The 17,500-nt window shown below is 47.3% G+C and overlaps 2 protein-coding genes across 2 annotated transcripts in view; one reads left to right on the top strand and one right to left on the bottom strand.

Moving 5' to 3' along the window:
* Window positions 1-8,209, bottom strand: part of LOC135827605 (uncharacterized) — a 22,802-nt gene extending 14,593 nt beyond the window's left edge. Inside the window, exon 1 of the mRNA XM_065340076.1 lies at window positions 7,888-8,209. Within this exon, the coding sequence (XP_065196148.1) occupies window positions 7,888-8,069 (182 nt within the window). The 5' untranslated portion in view covers window positions 8,070-8,209. The remainder of the gene's footprint in view (window positions 1-7,887) is intronic.
* A 728-nt stretch (window positions 8,210-8,937) lies between these two features.
* The window catches only part of LOC135827594 (plasma membrane calcium-transporting ATPase 4-like), a 16,359-nt gene continuing 7,796 nt past the window's right edge, over window positions 8,938-17,500 (top strand). Inside the window, exons 1-7 of the mRNA XM_065340065.1 lie at window positions 8,938-9,712; window positions 11,735-11,810; window positions 12,340-12,513; window positions 14,454-14,593; window positions 14,928-15,096; window positions 15,470-15,570; window positions 16,223-17,176. Coding sequence (XP_065196137.1) covers window positions 9,116-9,712; window positions 11,735-11,810; window positions 12,340-12,513; window positions 14,454-14,593; window positions 14,928-15,096; window positions 15,470-15,570; window positions 16,223-17,176 — 2,211 coding nt within the window. The 5' untranslated portion in view covers window positions 8,938-9,115. The remainder of the gene's footprint in view (window positions 9,713-11,734; window positions 11,811-12,339; window positions 12,514-14,453; window positions 14,594-14,927; window positions 15,097-15,469; window positions 15,571-16,222; window positions 17,177-17,500) is intronic.

Raw genomic sequence — 17,500 nt, 5'->3', positions numbered from 1 at the left:
ATCCAGCAGAACTTCCCTAGCACAAATGGTGCCGGATTTGAAAGGGATTACCGTGGTAACACGCAGGCTCGTTGAATTCATATTATTCCCGTAGCTATGCAGAAGACGTTACTTCAGTAACGTCTGGCACTAGCCAGGGTCCACACAGCTTTAATTTGGTATTTGTTTGTTTGTGTCACGCCTGGCGCTATCTCGTATCTGTCCCGTGTCGTATTACCCTCGACCGTACCTGTGCCGTACCGTACCGTACCATCAAAGACGGCTGGCCACAAACAGCTGGCCACAATATTCAAATAGGGCTTTCAAATGCAAGATCATAACGTGAAGCAACTTGGAAGAATTATTATGTATGAGAAGTGTACCGGGGAATGCATGTAGGGCGATAGTGCGGGTTCGAATCCCAGGTTATGTCTTGAAAAAAAAGGAGAATTGAAAAATTTATAACATCTATGCTTTTTTGCCTTGGTCATCAAGGCGGTAGACGGTGTTGTATTACCCTCGACCGTACCTGTCCCGTACCATCAAAGACGGCTGGCCACAAACAGCTGGCCACAATATTCAAATAGGGCTTTCAAACGCAAGATCATAACGTGAAGCAACTTGGAAGAATGAGTATGAATGCAAAGTGTATCGGGGAATGCATGTAGGGCGATAGTGCGGGTTCGAATCCAAGGTTATGCCTTGAAAAAATAGGAGAATTGAAAAATTTATAACATCTATGCTTTTTTTTGCCTAGGTCATCAAGGCGGTAGACGGTGTTGTATTACCCTCGACCGTACCTGTCCCGTACCGTACCATCAAAGACGGCTGGCCACAAACAGCTGGCCACAATATTCAAATAGGGCTTTCAATTGCAAGATCATAACGTGAAGCAACTTGGAAGAATTAGTATGTATGCGAAGTGTATCGGGGATGCATGCAGGGCGATAGTGCGGCTTCGAATCCCAGGTTATGTCTTGAAAAGAAATAGGAGAAATTGATCAGAAAATTTATAACATCCCTATGCTTTTTTTTGCCTAGGTCATCAAGGCAAAAAAGCATAGCGTAGGGCCCTGAGCTTCCAAGCTCTCTCGTTGGTTGACATCATGTAACAAGGCGGAGGACGCAATGTATAGAAACCAGGGAGTCGTAAAATACCGGTATTTTACGACTCCCTGATAGAAACCACTTACACAGTACCCCTAACTACAACCATCATCGGTTCACAGAACCCCGGTCGTCATTGACGACCGTTTGAACCGTATGGGGACAGGCCCTGGTTCAGACCCTCATTATTATTATTATTTTAAAACGAAGGTCAGTTTTGGGTCGCAAGTATCCACGCAAACACACATCCAGTCATAATAAGGCACTTGTCATAAGTATCCGAACGTTTTCGGTCCCTTCTCATCAAGGATTATACAGGGAATGGCTCAAGTTGGAAAGACTAAAACTTCTATAGCGTAAAGATAATTAGGTAACAACACTTGTGACAAGGTGGAAAATTACCAAGTTCAGCACGACACAAAACTCGAAGGAAAATAATAATAGTGACAACAACATAGTGAGCAAACGAGAGAGCTTGGAAGCTCAGGGCCCTGCGCTATGTTTTGTTGCCTAGCTCCTCGTGCATGTTGTTAGAACTGATGGAAATGCTTTTTCCTTTGATTAGCTACATCATTGTATTGCAAAAACGTTTCAATGAGATACTGAAGTAACGTCTTCTGCATAGCTATGGGACCGGCGCTGACTCTGCCGATCACGGGCGTTCTGGAGTCGACGGGATGTCTGTCCTGACGTTTCCTGGGACCGGCGCTGACTCTGCCGATCACGGGAGTTTATCTTCTTCTTATTATTATACTGACGGCAACTAACATCCATTCTGATTGCATTTACTCGTCTCCCTACTTCGTATTTCTATCCAGAAAATCTCCCCATACAGCAGGGAGTCGTTTACATAATATGACTCCCTGCTATACATCTACATGTACATGACTGTATAAACGTTATAATTATTATGCTATCCGCCTACATGCGATTCCCGGGCTGGTCGACAGGCGGCCCAGCCAGCCTGCTAGTGGGATCTCGGCCTCGCACACAAATCCACACAAAATGTTACTGCACTGAATGCATTCCCCCGATACACTTCGCATATATACTCATTCTCTTGTTGGTACCGTACTCTTGATGGTACGGGACAGGTACGGGATAGCGCCAGGCATATCGATGGCACAAACAAACAAAAATATTGTGGCCAGCTGTCTTTGCTGGTACGGTACAGTACGGGACAGATACGGGATAGCGCCAGGCGTGACACAAACAAACAAACAAACACACAAATACCAAATTAAAGCTGTGTGGACCCTGGCTAGCGCCAGACGTTACTGAAGTAACGTCTTCTGCATAGCTACGGGAATTAAGTTACATTGTTACCACCTCGACGAGGAGTAACACCAAACAATTGTAGCGACAGCACATTTTCTTTCTGTACGCAAAGTTCAGGATCTAACTTACGGATATACAAAGCTTCTAACACAGCCAAATGCAACGCACATCTACCACGTGACAATATTGAGAAAACATTATCACTGTACAACTCACGACAATTGGTACGGGCTGACAGATGTTGCTTGATTGACGAAGTGTGATTCTTAGCTCCGTTGGGTGTTGTCTCCTCCAATGTCCCGTCATCTCGCCTCTTTGTGGCAATCACCACTATCCGTCTCTTCGCGTTTCCGCGGCCTTCCATGTTTCTTGACACTAACCGTTGGGTGCGCGATACCCAGTGTCCTTTCAGCTACGTCTCCTCCATTGCGGATTTCTATTGAGCTTCTTACTTGTCTGGTGTCCGATATTGAGGTTAGTTTTCGCGGTCTACCACGTTTTCGAATATTGACTGTTGTTGTCACTTCCGTTGTCGTTGTACGTTCGTCCTCACCAGTCCGTATTTTCACTTGGCTTCTCGTCACCCTTTCCGACGCCGACAGATCCTTTGTCAGTTTCGGTGGTTTACGTGTCGGTCTTTCACCATCTTTTATGCTGTTCTCAGCTGGCCCGTGTCCTACACACGCAGAGGAGGACGGGCATGCAGTCACATCTTCACGGGAAGAGGAAGATCCACCGATGGACTGGACAGCACATTTTGGAGGACGACCACGGCGAGGACGACAATCGCGCGCATCAAGCGGAACACAACTTAACGGCACATGTTGACGAATGCGTGCGCCCAGGTGCTGAAGGGTTCTACCTACATACCGATCTTCACATTGTCGGCATTGAAAGAAATAGATAAGGTTACTTTTACTAAGGGCAGGTAGAACATCCTTCTTCACACTGAACGCACGCACTGTCCCAAATATGACGTACAGCTTGACGCACGGGGCGAGATGACGGGACATTGGAGGAGACAACACCCAACGGAGCTAAGAATCGCACTTCGTCAATCAAGCAACATCTGTCAGCCCGTACCAATTGTCGTGAGTTGTACAGTGATAATGTTTTCTCAATATTGTCACGTGGTAGATGTGCGTTGCATTTGGCTGTGTTAGAAGCTTTGTATATCCGTAAGTTAGATCCTGAACTTTGCGTACAGAAAGAAAATGTGTTGTCGCTACAATTGGTTGGTGTTACTCCTCGTCGAGGTGGTAACAATGTAACTTAATTTGCTCACTATGTTGTTGTCACTATTATTATTTTCCTTCGAGTTTTGTGTCGTGCTGAACTTGGTAATTTTCCACCTTGTCACGAGTGTTGTTATCTAATTATCTTTACGCTATAGAAGTTTTAGTCTTTCCAACTTGAGCCATTCCCTGTATAATCCTTGATGAGAAGGGACCGAAAACGTTCGGATACTTATGACAAGTGCCTTATTATGACTGGATGTGTGTTTGCGTGGATACTTGCGACCCATAACTTACCTTCGTTTGAAAGTATTATACGCCTCCGACCTCTTTTAAAAATTATTATTATTATTATTTGAAACTCTGGTATTGAGCCAATAATAAATGTAGAAAGGAAAAAGGACAGTCATATGGATATAACTCTCCACCACTGTAACTAGATACTATAATTATACAGTCCGAAAATGCAACAACTAGGCACAAAACTGACAGAGTACTGAGAGTCTCGTCATTGTCCAGTAACAATCGACATTCTTTGTTCCGTTGGGACTGTAGCTGGTGCTCATTTTTGTTGCGCTTACCCTCCCCTCTTTGGTCTCTCCATAACCTTGAACCTTCCGAGTTGGAAGGCTGTCGGTTAGCGCCACGGAGATGTGTTAAAGCTAGGTACTAGGTGTCAGGACGTCGAATGTCTCAATACTCTGTCACTTTTGTGCCTAGTTGTTGCACTTTCTGACTGTATATAGTATCTAGTTACAGTGGTGGAGAGTTACTCTTGACTCGTTTCCATATGTCCTTTTCCTTTCTACATTATTTTTTATTATTATTGTTATTTATTCATATTTTAATAGGGCAGTCCCATTATACTAGGGGAGATGGATTTTGTGTTGAGAGAATGGTGTTCGTTGTGCACTGTAGTTGCTTGGGTTCTGTCGTGTGCGCATCCATACGACTCAGCACGCACTATGCTGTCATCCATGCCAACACATTGCATGCCAGAATGAGAGGAATGCATCGTGTAAAATAGCAACCAAAGCTAGCATGCTACTGCAAAAGCCATTATTCTAACGAGGCGCACATAAAACGATTTCCCAAAATTGACTAGTTTACGTGTACCAAAGGTAACGATTTTCACTCATTCTCAACGCTCAATGGGACAGTATAATTATGTATCGATTTCTGTATAACGATTTATATTTTAACGACAGATCTCTCCTCGTTAATTCGTTAGAGTTAGCACTTCATTATATATATATATATATATATATGGGAAGTGTGAGTTACGAAGTCTGAAGAAAACGTTGAACGGTCTCTGCTTGGATGACGACTACACCATAGCTCAGTGGTTAGAGCATCGCTGGCTACAAGCGAGGGTCCCTGGTTCGAGTCCTGGTGGTGACAGTCAATTTTTTCTCCAGACTTTTCCCGTTTGTCTCTTTCCCTCAAAACCAGTTAATATATATATATATATATGGCTTTTACAGTAACCAGACTAGTAGACCTGGCTGTACGTGTACCTGCTAGGAGCTTCTGTGCACGTGTAGCTAGATCGCGCAACAAAAACTGCCGACCTCGCATCATCATGATTATGTGCCGCACAGGCCAGGCCAAGCCAGGCTGCATGTGCATGTGCTGGTCCCCACAGTGCAGCACGGTTTTCTTCTTCTTTCTTCCAGACTCGTGAATCGTATGAGCGCGGGTGACGAGAAAAATAGAAATAAAAACGCGTGGCCTAACGAAACGAGTTCAAGCGTCGATAATTTATGTTGTATCGCGGATAGCCCAGGTAAGTACGAATTAGTGCCTATTCCACAGCTGCTAGTCCTGTTACAAGGTAAGTCTCGTTATAATAATATAATTTACAAGATAACTTTTTTGATGGCCCAGAGAGTATCTACTAACGACGGAGGACCTGCATCAAGCAAGGCTCACATACAAACTAGTGAGCGGAGAGCCCCAACGTTTCAAATACGTATTCATGTGGTACTAGCAGTGCGCCCAAAACGTCCGATTTTTTGAAGGCTCTTCCGAAAACCGGTCCGAAAAGGATATGTCCGAAAAGCAGCCAAAAATGTCAGGGGGCCAATACATTCCTACGCAGAAGTCCTGTATTTTCACTTTTGAGCGCAACTGAACACACACGTCACTGTACATGTGATTCTAAAAAGGCGAGTACAGGACATTCATGCAATGCAATGTGTTAGTTTATGACCAGGGAGTCGTAAAATACCGGTATTTTACGACTCCCTGTTTATGACGCGTTCATGACAACTTCTGGGCGCCATGTTGGATACCATGGCGATGAAGCGAATTTTCTTCGTATTTGGGCGTATTTGAGATTCTCTGAAATGTTGCGGTGAATGATGTCAGATTTTGGACGAAAATTATTAATTTTGGCAGTACAGGTCTTGAAGTTAGTTGCTCCAACGAGGAGCCTCTGCTCTCGAAATAACAACTCTCACTTGTACATGAACCTCGCTAGTACGTAAAAAAATCAAATCCCGTGCCGAAACAGTATCACTCCCATACAAATATTGTTCTACACAACGTAATCCCACATAACATAAACCTCAACATAACACACGCTACAGCGCGTCCCTGACGTGCGCACTCTCAAAACAACGCAAATTCACATGCACGGTACGATCAAGCAGTAGCTGTAGCAGTTTAGTCCTACATAACGTAAAGCTCGACTTAACGCACCCTACGGCGCGGTCCCCGACGTGCTCACTCTCAATGCAATGTAGATTCGCGTGCACCGTACAATCAAGCTGTAGCCGTAGCTATCACCATAGCCAGTCTAGTCCTATTGTGCATACATGTATATTCAGCAGCATTGATGGTACAGTCAGACCTCGCTTATCCGGATCCCTCGCCATCCGGAAGAAAATCGTTGGTTACTGATTTGCAGCATATGGCATACATACATACAGTATGTGTGTTCGATTATCCGGTTCCCTCGCCTATCCGGATACTTTGGTGGAAAACGGATGTGTGCGGTTATGCGAGGTCTGACTGTATCTGATGTCGATGGTGGTACAGTGTGTATATGTTTGCACGGTTGAACCCGCCTTGTAATACCCTTCATTTTGAGGTACATCTTATATTTTACATGCGGTTTTCTGCATAACATAACTCTCGATATAACAGAATTATGTGTGCGTGGTCCCAGAGATTACGTTACTAGTATATGGAGAGTAGTAGTAGTAGACTTATACACAGAAGCCTTGCTTGGTAGTTTAAAGGGGAAGTTAAGGCAAAAATCAAAATTTCACCAGTTGTAGTCTTCGGGGTGCTGAGTCGAATGGTCTTGGTCCGAGGAAGCTGAGACGCTCCCCTCCTACTTGAATCCCAATCGAACTCGCGCACTTCCACCGAAACTGGATGACTGCGCCCTACTAGATGGGGATTTGTATGCAAAAATGTCACTAAAAGCACTAAAAGCGCCATTTCGTTCTTATAAAAGCACGGATGACCGCGATTGGCCCATATGTTGTAGTCTTTTGGACGCTGAGTCGACTGGTTTTGGTCCGAAAAGGTTGCGATGCAGCGTTCCTCCTTTATTCCCAATCGAACATGGTTGAACAAGCGGTCACGTGCTCCTGGGTGCCCAAATCACCTGGTCACCACGCCAGCAGGCGACAACTTTCACACCAAGGTTCAACTCGAGTTCAACTCGAGTGACAGGAGTGCACCCAAAAAAAGTCAAACAGGCTAGTAAGTTGTACCCTGCAGGCACGGTGACCAGGTGACTGGTGTACGCAGGAGCACATGACCGCTTGTTCAAGCATGTTCGATTGGGAATAAAGGAGGAACGCTGCATCGCAGCCTTTTCGGACCAAAACCAGTCGACTCAGCGTCCAAAAGACTACAACATATGGGCCAATCGCGTTCATCCGTGCTTTTATAAGAACGAAATGGCGCTTTTAGTGACATTTTGCATACAAATCCCCATCTCGTAGGGCGCAGTCACCCAGTTTCGGTGGAAGTGCGCGAGTTCGATTGGGATTCAAGTAGGAAGGGAGCGTCTCAGCTTCCTCGGACCACGACCATTCGACTCAGCACCCCGAAGACTACAACTGGTGAAATTTTGATTTTTGCCTTCCCCTTTAACATGTTTTTCGATTTCGCCTTGTAACATGCTGTCAAAATCGAAAAGCATGTTACTATTTTTAGTAGTAGACCTGTACTGTGCTAGGCCGGGAGTTGAGGGAGTTGAAAAAGTGAAAATACATGTACAGTACGTGTCATGAAGAAAATAGTCCTCAATTTAAAACAACGAACTCACGGATCGTTAGTCGCGCGAGACAGAGAAGTAAAGTCGAACCTCCTGCCGTCAGCGGTAGCGCAAGTACAGCCATTTAGGCTCGAGATACAGTATATTTCTTTGCCCGCAGCCTCGGCCCCCGGAAACGAAATGGGCAGCAACATCATCAGCAGCAACGCCAGTGAGATGAGAGCACGATCCATGGTCCGTTTGTTACTTACACACGCAGGCACCTACTTGCCCTCGGTCTACATGCAGCACACGCTCTGAACCACGGCAGCCACACACTCAAGGAGTCAAGCTCACCGAAACCTCAAACCTCAGCTCAAACAAGATAAGACCAAGAGTTCATATGGGGTTATGAACTCTTGATAAGACCAGTCTGATCTGTGGTGAAGATCGTTGAGCTGACAAAGATCAAGGAGACGCTCAAGCCAGTGGAGTCAGGGAGTAGTTTTTGTACTACTCCCTGTGTAAAGTCTACTCTTGCTGGTCTCTTGTCGTCAAGCTTGCAAGCCTGCTTGGTGAGATCAGCTCACGTAAAAAATGAAAAATTTGATGCACTCCCGCGATCCCGGCCCTGATGCATGATGCACAGCGCGCTAGCTCTAGTAGATCTACTACATAGTAGCTGCCGCTAGAGCTAGGTACGCGTATTCTACGGTAGGCGGTAGGTAGGCTAGGGCAGCATGCTGCATGTGACATGACGATCACACGTGATCATGGTGATCGACAGACTGCTAGCTTCAAAAGACGTCGACTTTTTTCTTATTTGGATGGGTTTCGCTCAAAGAAAACCACCCGAGAAGTCTGTAAAACCGGCTTCAGCATTGTTTGCCACATCAATCGCAAATCGATGACTCTTGAAAGACCGATACAGTGTATACGCATACACAAAGTCCAAGTACAAGCTCGAGATACTCGTGCAAGGCTACCACCCGCTGCATATGCAGCGAGATATCTGTAGGTGTACGCGCGTCACGCGCAGTCAAGATCCGGCGCCTTGCATACGCAAAAAGATTGGCATCTTGCCCATCGACATCGTATCATATGGGGGAAATGACCAAAAAACGGTATGCTTGTGTAAAGAGAGCTGCAGAGGACGTGCATTTCTGTGTTTGTCAGCTTCTGATTCTCCTATTCAGACTTGGAAAAGAATAGGTCCTGGTCAGGGAGGTGAATGGTGTCTTGCAGAAGGGAAATAATGCTTTCGTGAGCTGGAGGACGTGAGGCGAGGAACAACCTGACCATGGCGTCCAAGTTTGGAGCCACAACCCGCCAGCTCCGTCAGTTGATGGAGCATCGAGGCAAGGAGGGTCGAAGTCACATCGATTCGGATTTTGGAGGCAGTGCAAGCTTATTGGAAGCATTACAGGTGGACTCCAACAGCGGCTTGAAGGCGGAAGATACGAGCGAATTGGAAAGACGGCGAGCTGTTTTCGGTGCCAATGTAATCCCTGCTCGGCCGCCGAAAACATACATAGAATTGGCAATAGAGGCTGCGAAAGACCCCACTCTAATTGTCCTGACGGCCGCTGGTGTTATCTCCCTTATTCTCGGTGTTACCTTGGAGGAGGACAAAAGCGTAGGATGGATAGAAGGCTTTGCAATTTTCATCGCCGTCGTCGTAGTAATCAATGTTACTGCTTTCAACGATTACACCAAGGAAAAACAGTTCCGAGGTTTGCAGGAGCAAATCGAGTCAGATCAGAGGTTCTCGGTATTACGCTCTGAGCAAGTCATACAGTTAGTGACGTCCGAAATAGTCGTGGGGGACATAGCCCTGTTCAAATATGGAGATAAAATGCCAGCGGACGGCGTCGTTCTGCAAAGCAATGATGTTATGGTGAGTAATGAGTATAGAGCATGTGTTTTATTTAGAATTACAGTCGTGGATCAACTTGCTGTCAACTGACCACCATGTTGTGAACATGTGCCTGGGGAAGCATGCATATTCACAGTGTTATGTTTGACAATATTGACATGCACAGAGAGAGAGAGAGAGAGAGAGAGAGAGAGAGAGAGAGAGAGAGAGAGAGAGTGTGTGTGTGTGTGTGTGTGTGTGACAGAGAGAGAGAGAGAGACAGAGAGAGAGAGTGCGCGCGCTTGGGTGGGTGGATGTACAAGCACGCCCGTGTGTATTTACACTTCTACGGATACATGTACTTGAATATGTATGTGCTGGTACACATTTCCGTTTACATGACGTGTTATCTATTTCGTGATAGCATGCATTCTGAATGTGAGTGCATTCGGAAATCTAACTGCTAACGATAATGAATGGGGGGGGGGGGGGGGCTTCCTGCACAGTGGAACCCAAGAAAAGTGAGTTATGCATGGCAAAACCTGTGTTCCTGCACAGTGGAACCCAAGAAAAGTGAGTTATGCATGGCAAAACCTGTGTTCCTGCACAGTGGAACCCAAGAAAAGTGAGTTATGCATGGCAAAACCTGTGTTCCTGCACAGTGGAACCCAAGAAAAGTGAGTTATGCATGGCAAAACCTGTGTTCCTGCACAGTGGAACCCAAGAAAAGTGAGTTATGCATGGCAAAACCTGTGTTCCTGCACAGTGGAACCCAAGAAAAGTGAGTTATGCATGGCAAAACCTGTGTTCCTGCACAGTGGAACCCAAGAAAAGTGAGTTATGCATGGCAAAACCTGTGTTCCTGCACAGTGGAACCCAAGAAAAGTGAGTTATGCATGGCAAAACCTGTGCTAGGAGTCTATGACTGTGTCTTTAGAGAAGGAATTGGCTGGGTTTCTAGCACCCTTGAACACCCTGGAAACTGATCTGGCCCCAGAAAATCCCTGAAATCCTCTCGAATTTTTGTAGTTTGAAGAAATGTCTGTTGAACTCCCTAACAGTTGTCGTTTTGACCTGGTATATCAGTAAATGCTCAGTGAGGAGTGACTACTCGCTGCCGACTGTGATTCAGTGTCCCCTGAGAGAGGTTTTACTGTAAAGAAGCCTGTCGGCTTTCAGTGCAGCCTGCTTTTCACGATAGGCTGTTGGCACCTAACCTAGCCTGCTTTTGTTGATGGACACACAATCTCTGACTCAAATGCTGGACTTGCTGTTGGGTTCCATACGAGCGTGCTTGGCCTTGATATGCAACATGTGATATCTTCTGGCGGTTTACATAATTATCCATACATCTTCACCCTCCAAACGGTCTCTGGGCTACACCAATCACTAAAAGAAAAAGAGATATTAAATTGACTCAGATGGAGAGCCAAGGTTAAATTTATACAAAAGAGAAAGACCAAGGAACTACAAGTTACGCTATACTGTCCACTAACACCACCAGTTACTAAACAATCGAATTATGCCATAACATTGCACGACACTGACCGACGGTACTGACGTTCTACAACTAACTGGCTAACAGCTCTAGCACATTTTGGAAATAACATAAGGAGGAGAAGGTTATTTCTATAAATTAGAACCTTCCAAGTTGGAAGGCTGTTGGAGTGCGCAACCAACTGGTGGTGTTAGTGGACAGTATAGCGTAACTTGTAGTTCCTTGGTCTTTCTCTTTTGTATAGATATTAAATTATTCAAATTTTCGGGCAACGCCCATCTTCAGGGTAATTTAATATCTCTTTTTTCTTTTAGTGATTGGTGTAGGCCAGAGACCGTTTGGAGAGTGTTGTTGTGAAGATGTATGGATATAGTGGATGGCTACAGTGGAGTCTTCGGGTTTTGAGAAATGGGTTTACATAATTATACAACTTTATCTTTCTGCTTCTCCCGGCAAGAGCATGCAGATGAACACTGACCTAGCTGTCAGCCCTTGCCATGTGTGTGTTTGTGTGTGTGTGTGCACGTGTGTTTGTGTGTATGCATCATATGCGTTACTCTCCGCAGATTGACGAGAGTTCTCTAACTGGCGAAGCTATGTTGGTGCGTAAATCCGTGGAAAAGGACCCCATGCTTTTGTCCGGTACGTACGCACAGCCGTAGTGGGTGAAGTTTCCTGGTCATTCGGTGTGAGCGTGGGCTTACCTGCTCTCTGCTTTTCATGGTGTGTGCATTGCACGTGAAGCGACCGAGTTGAGCGGGAAGGCGACTTTTGTAATTTGCCGAGCGAGTGGCCGATGATGTCACATGTGCTTAGCATGCCAGCCAGGATGCACCAGCGCACATTCATTCGTTGCAGAATTTTCATTTCAATTTTCAATTCACTATCCAATTTTTAATACTGAGCGGCATGTGTATGTTGGTTTTCCATTCTGCTGTGTTGTGTTCGCATTTACCGAAATGATGAGTCATCATGACGTTATGACTTCACTTGACTCACTGGCGTTTCTCTCTCTCTCCCTCTTTCTCTCTCTCTCTCTTTTCTCTCTCTCTCTCCCCCTCTCTCCCCCTCTCCTTCTCCCTCTCTTTCTATCTATCTCTCTCTCTCTCTTGCTCTGCGTCTCTCGTTGTCTGTGTGTCGCCCACACACTCTATACAAACACACCACGCAGGCACACAAGTCATGGAAGGATCAGGTAGCATGCTAGTAACAGCTGTGGGTCTGAACTCCCAGAGTGGTATCATCTTCCAACTTCTCACCGGTGTAAAGGCACCGGCCGGTTTAGCAGGTGAAGTAGACGCCGACGATGCAGAGGGGGCTGACAAAGGCAAGGGTCTCTATAAAGGTACGGGCATTTTGTGTGTGTGTGTGTGTGTGTCTAGTTCGGTTGGTGGGTGCACCAATGCCAGATAGTGCTGTGTCTGTTGCCAACGGGCTTGGCTGCTTCAAGGTGTATTGTTGTACCTGCCACTTTTGTTGGTTCAGGGTTCATGTTTTTGTTTGTCGTGTGCAATCAATGGTGCTGGTGACGCCTTTTGTCAGATCCACTCTGATTCAGCCACCCACACTAGTAGCATGTATTGCCTTCACTGGGGCCAATGCAGTTGGATCCCAGGACAGATACCTTGATGTCGACAATCCTTTTTCTGCACCTTGTCTTCGCCCACTTGCTGCGGTGTGGTGAGCCCATATGCGGGATTATTTCCAAGTCCAAGTCCACCCAGAGTTTGGGGATTTCGGGGGGTGTCAGCCGTAGGTCAGCCAATAGCCAATTGAGTCATCTTTCCAAGATTCCTTTTAAATCTCTCTCCCCGCTCCCGGGGAGACGCACGTGACCAGTTTTGGCAGTGAGCAAGTACACGTGTGTGTGCAATAGAAAACACAGTAATAGAAAAGCTGACATGGTCGCTTTTCTAAATATGGGAACACTGCCCATATATGGTTGAAGGGTGTAACTACCGTACTTCCGAACATATGAAATTATACTCAATCTGCGGACAGAACTGTTTCGTCCTTTGTGGACTCATATGAAATTATAAACGCACGGACTTTTCGAATAGAAGCAATCACATGGAGACGAGTTTTTAATAATATTTTCTGGCTCAGTATCCGAGTTAAATTTGCACGGACGTTTGTCTGTATATGAGCGCACCCCGTAATGTATGCGCCTGTGTGTATGTAAACAATATTGGTGAAACACTCGGGAGACTATCAAGAGTCCATAACCCCCCCCCCAATAGTGTGCAACTCCACTATGAGTGCTGTCCAGGCAAAATTTCAAGTTGACGTCATTTTTATGATGCGATGCGCACTGTACACATATCAGACGTATCCTGGACCTGTGGTGGACAGAGTCCCATTTGATCCTTTACTAACTGTTGCGAAGAAAAGCGTGTTGCTGCTTTGATACCCCGTGCAAATGTTGTAAATCACTGGTGCATGGAGCATTGCATAATTTAAAAAAATGACGCCGACTTGAAATTCTGTCCGGACAGCAATGTATGCTGGACCTGCACCCTCTTGGGGGGGGGGGGGGGTCCTCTTGTTACTGCTGGTCATTGTGATAACACCATTGTTTAGGACACAGACAAATATGTATTGAACATTACTCCATCTGCAGACAGAACTGTTTCGTCCTTTGTGGACTCATCAACGCAGCACAGAGAAAATGAGGCCGAACCTGGTAATAATAATAATATAATTATAATATTCGCGGGATCCGCGTTAGCATCACTTGAATGTTCAGAAACACACAAGCTATAGCCTTCGCTTCCGCCGAACCTGGTAGCAATGAAAAATTGAACATATTAGAGATGTGCTTCAACCCGGACATGTTTCCCCAGCGGATTTTTTTCCCTTATAAGCATGTGCGCTCATATGTGTGCGGAAGTACGGTGTTGTAGTGCATTGGGGACCCCTGGTGTCACCCCAGTGGTCAATCTCTGTATGTACATTGTCACATCTCACTGAGGGTGGGGACCCCTGGTATCACCCCAGTGGTCAATCTCTGTATGTACATTGTAACATCTCACTGAGGGTGGGGACCCCTGGTATCACCCCAGTGGTCAATCTCTGTAAGTACATTGTCACATCTCACTGAGGTTGGGACCCCTGGTATCACCCAATCTCTGTACAATGTCACATCTCACTGGGGTGGGGGCCCCTGGTTTCACCCCGTAGTCAATCTCTGTATGTACAATGTCACGTCTCACTGAGGATGGGACCCCTGGTGTCATCCCACTGGTCAACCTCTGTACTCTAAGGGTGGTGTTTTTCTGATTACAGATCGCGGTATTCCCGATGAGGTTCGGAAGAGGCACAAATCCGCACCTGGTGATGAGGAAGAGGGTGGCGACGAAGGTGAAGGCGAAGGCAAAGCCACTGACGAAGACGAAGACTCCGGCTCTACCAAGAGTGTCTTGCAGGTGCGTTTTGTTCGTGTATGTGTGTGTGGCCAGGCTAAAAATTAGTGGCGGTCAATTCATCAGCTTTGCAAGCTGTTGCTGTGATTCCAGCACAAGTTGCTATGTCTAACAAAGCTTGTTCGCTATCATCGCTTCAACGATGGGCAGGTGTGTGTGTATTGGTGTATTGGTGTGGTCTCGTTTTAGAATTGCTGTCAAGCGTGTTTGTCAAGTGTTATTGTGATCTGGTTGATGCTGCAGCCGCTCCTCATCTTGCTCACACCAATGCATGCATGTCTGTGTGTGTATTCATGTTTGTGCATATGTGTGTGTGTGTGCGTATGTGCGTGTGCAGAACAAGCTGACGTCGATGGCAGTGCGTATTGCCCGCTTTGGCACGGCCGCTGCTATCATTGCCGTGCTTGTGCTCCTACTGCGCTTTTCCATTGAGGAGTTTGGAGTCAAGGGACGTGCCTGGGACAAGAAGAAAGATCCCAGTATCATTGTTCACGCCTTTGTTACTGGTAACTGCTGGGCTCTGTTCTATCTGTGTGTGTGTGTGTGTGTGTGTGTCTCTCTCTCTCTCTCTCTCTCTCTCTCTCTCTCTCTCTCTCTCTCTCTCTCTCTCTCTCTCTCTCTCTCTTCCTCTTTTCGCTGGTGCTGATTTGGCGCACTGTTTGTTGGACATCGTCACATGTTTGGTCTTGTCTAGAGTTCTGCTTGCCTTTGCACCAGTTGCTGCACACCTCCAAGTTGTTTTCATTACAATGACTTAATATCCAGCCAACTGGAGACATCATCATTTTCAAACCCTGTTGTGCAACTGCTCAGCAGCTGGGTGCAATGTCACAGTTACATGTGTGTATGTGTGCGTGTTTGTTTGTTCACTGGCGCCAGGCATCACCGTATTGGTAGTCGCCATTCCCGAAGGTCTTCCTCTCGCCGTCACAATCTCTTTGGCCTACTCTGTCAAGAAAATGCTGGTCGATAACAATCTGGTACGTGCAAAATTACAGCACTGTCAGTCGCCGAAGAACTGGGGGGGGGGGGGGGGGGCAGCCTCCTAGCCTAGACCGTTCTTATCTTCGTGTATTACAGTCTATGCACGGTTGAGTTACCGTGTATACATTGGTATGCCGTGCTTGGTGAAATTCTAGCTGGGTCGTTCTTCATCGCCTGACAGTACTGTAATAGTTCGGTAGGTTGTTTGCGCGCTGTCGTTGAGGGATTACTTGACTGTGTGTGTCGCTAGCATTAACAGTGAATAAGCTCCCAAGAGTTTGTGTGCAACTCTGCATGTGGGGTCTTCGACGGCGAAAGCTCTCGTCCCATGTTTCAAGCATGTTTTGTGCTGCGTTCAACGAATTGCAACGTGCGGGCCGTCCGAGTATCTGCCTTGATTATGCTGATGGCTCGCATAAGCTGAGGGGTGCAGAGCTGGGGCAGCAGGGTCAGCAACCCGGTTGGGGGGGGGGGGGGGTACTTGGACTCATTTGAAAAAAGAACACGGGGTTACTTGCGACCCGGTTGTGAGTATACATGTCGAGTAGTAACTTACTCACACACGCGCACGCACACACACCACACACTCTCTCTCTCTCATACAGCCGCTTGCTTTCTTTCCTGTTGCTCTTCTCGCTGTCGCCCTAGGTACGTCACTTGCACGCCTGCGAGACAATGGGAAACGCCACTGTGATCTGCTCGGACAAGACCGGAACACTGACCACCAATCGCATGACTGTCGTACGCGCGTATCTTGCCGGGCGCATGTTCAGCGAGAACATCTCGTCGTCTGAAATTCCCAAGCTCATCTCCGACCTGTTGCCCGACTGTATCGCCGTCAACTCATCCTACACGTCCAAGATCCTGCCGCCGGAGCGCGAAGGGGGTTTCCCCAAGCAGGTGGGCAGCACGACCGAGTGCGCCATGCTCGGCTTTGTCAACAACCAGATGGGCAAGTCTTTCGAGACCATCCGCAAGGAGCACCCCGTGGAGTCGTTCACGAAGGTCTTCACGTTCAACTCCGACCGCAAGTCCATGTCGACGGTGATCCCGATTGAGAACGGCGGCTTCCGTCTGTTCTGCAAGGGCGCGTCCGAGATCCTGGAGAAGTGCTCGCAGGCAGTGGCGTTTGACGGCGGCTTCACGCCGCTGGCGGCGCGCGACCACACCGAGATCCGCAGCAACGTAGTGGAGACGATGGCCAGCAACGGGCTGCGCACCATCTGCCTGGCGTACCGCGACTTCACGCGCGAGGACGTCGAGGGCCTCAAGTCGCTGAGGTCGGCCGCCTCCCTAGAGGCCGCGGCGGCCGACGGCGACGACGATGAGGGACCGTTTGACAACGAGGACATGGTGGTGTCGCACCTGACCTGCCTCGGTATCGTCGGCATTGAGGACCCAGTGCGCCCCGAAGTGCCCGCCGCCATCAAGGTCTGCAGCCGCGCCGGCATCACCGTGCGCATGGTTACCGGCGACAACGAGAAGACGGCCCAGGCCATAGCCACCAAGTGTGGCATCCTCAAGCCCAAGGAGGGCCACGTCGTGCTCACCGGCAAGGAGTTCAACAAGAAAGTGCGCAACGCCGATGGCAATGTGGATCAGGTAAGACAGACAGGCGCGTTTACTTGAGTGATTTCAACTACGGTACTGGCCAGGGAAATTCAACCTCATGAATAAAATAGCGTTGCCGGGCGATACGCAGCCCTAGCACTACACATACTGGTCTGTGCACTCGAGCGCGGCGCTACTTTATTCATGAGGTTGGATTTCTTTGGCCAGCACTGTAAATAAGTCTGTAATTCAACCCAGCACCCACAGAAATTGGTAATACCGCACAATCGTGTCGTTTCTCCGGTTCAGTAAACTTATCGCTCTCCTATACCAGCAGTATTTGTTCACAGAACTGCGACGATTTTACTGAACCGG

The sequence above is a fragment of the Sycon ciliatum genome, chromosome 11 (genome assembly GCF_964019385.1).
Source record: "Sycon ciliatum chromosome 11, ocSycCili1.1, whole genome shotgun sequence".
Lineage (NCBI taxonomy): Eukaryota > Metazoa > Porifera > Calcarea > Leucosolenida > Sycettidae > Sycon > Sycon ciliatum.
This window is presented reverse-complemented; position numbering and strand designations above follow the sequence as displayed.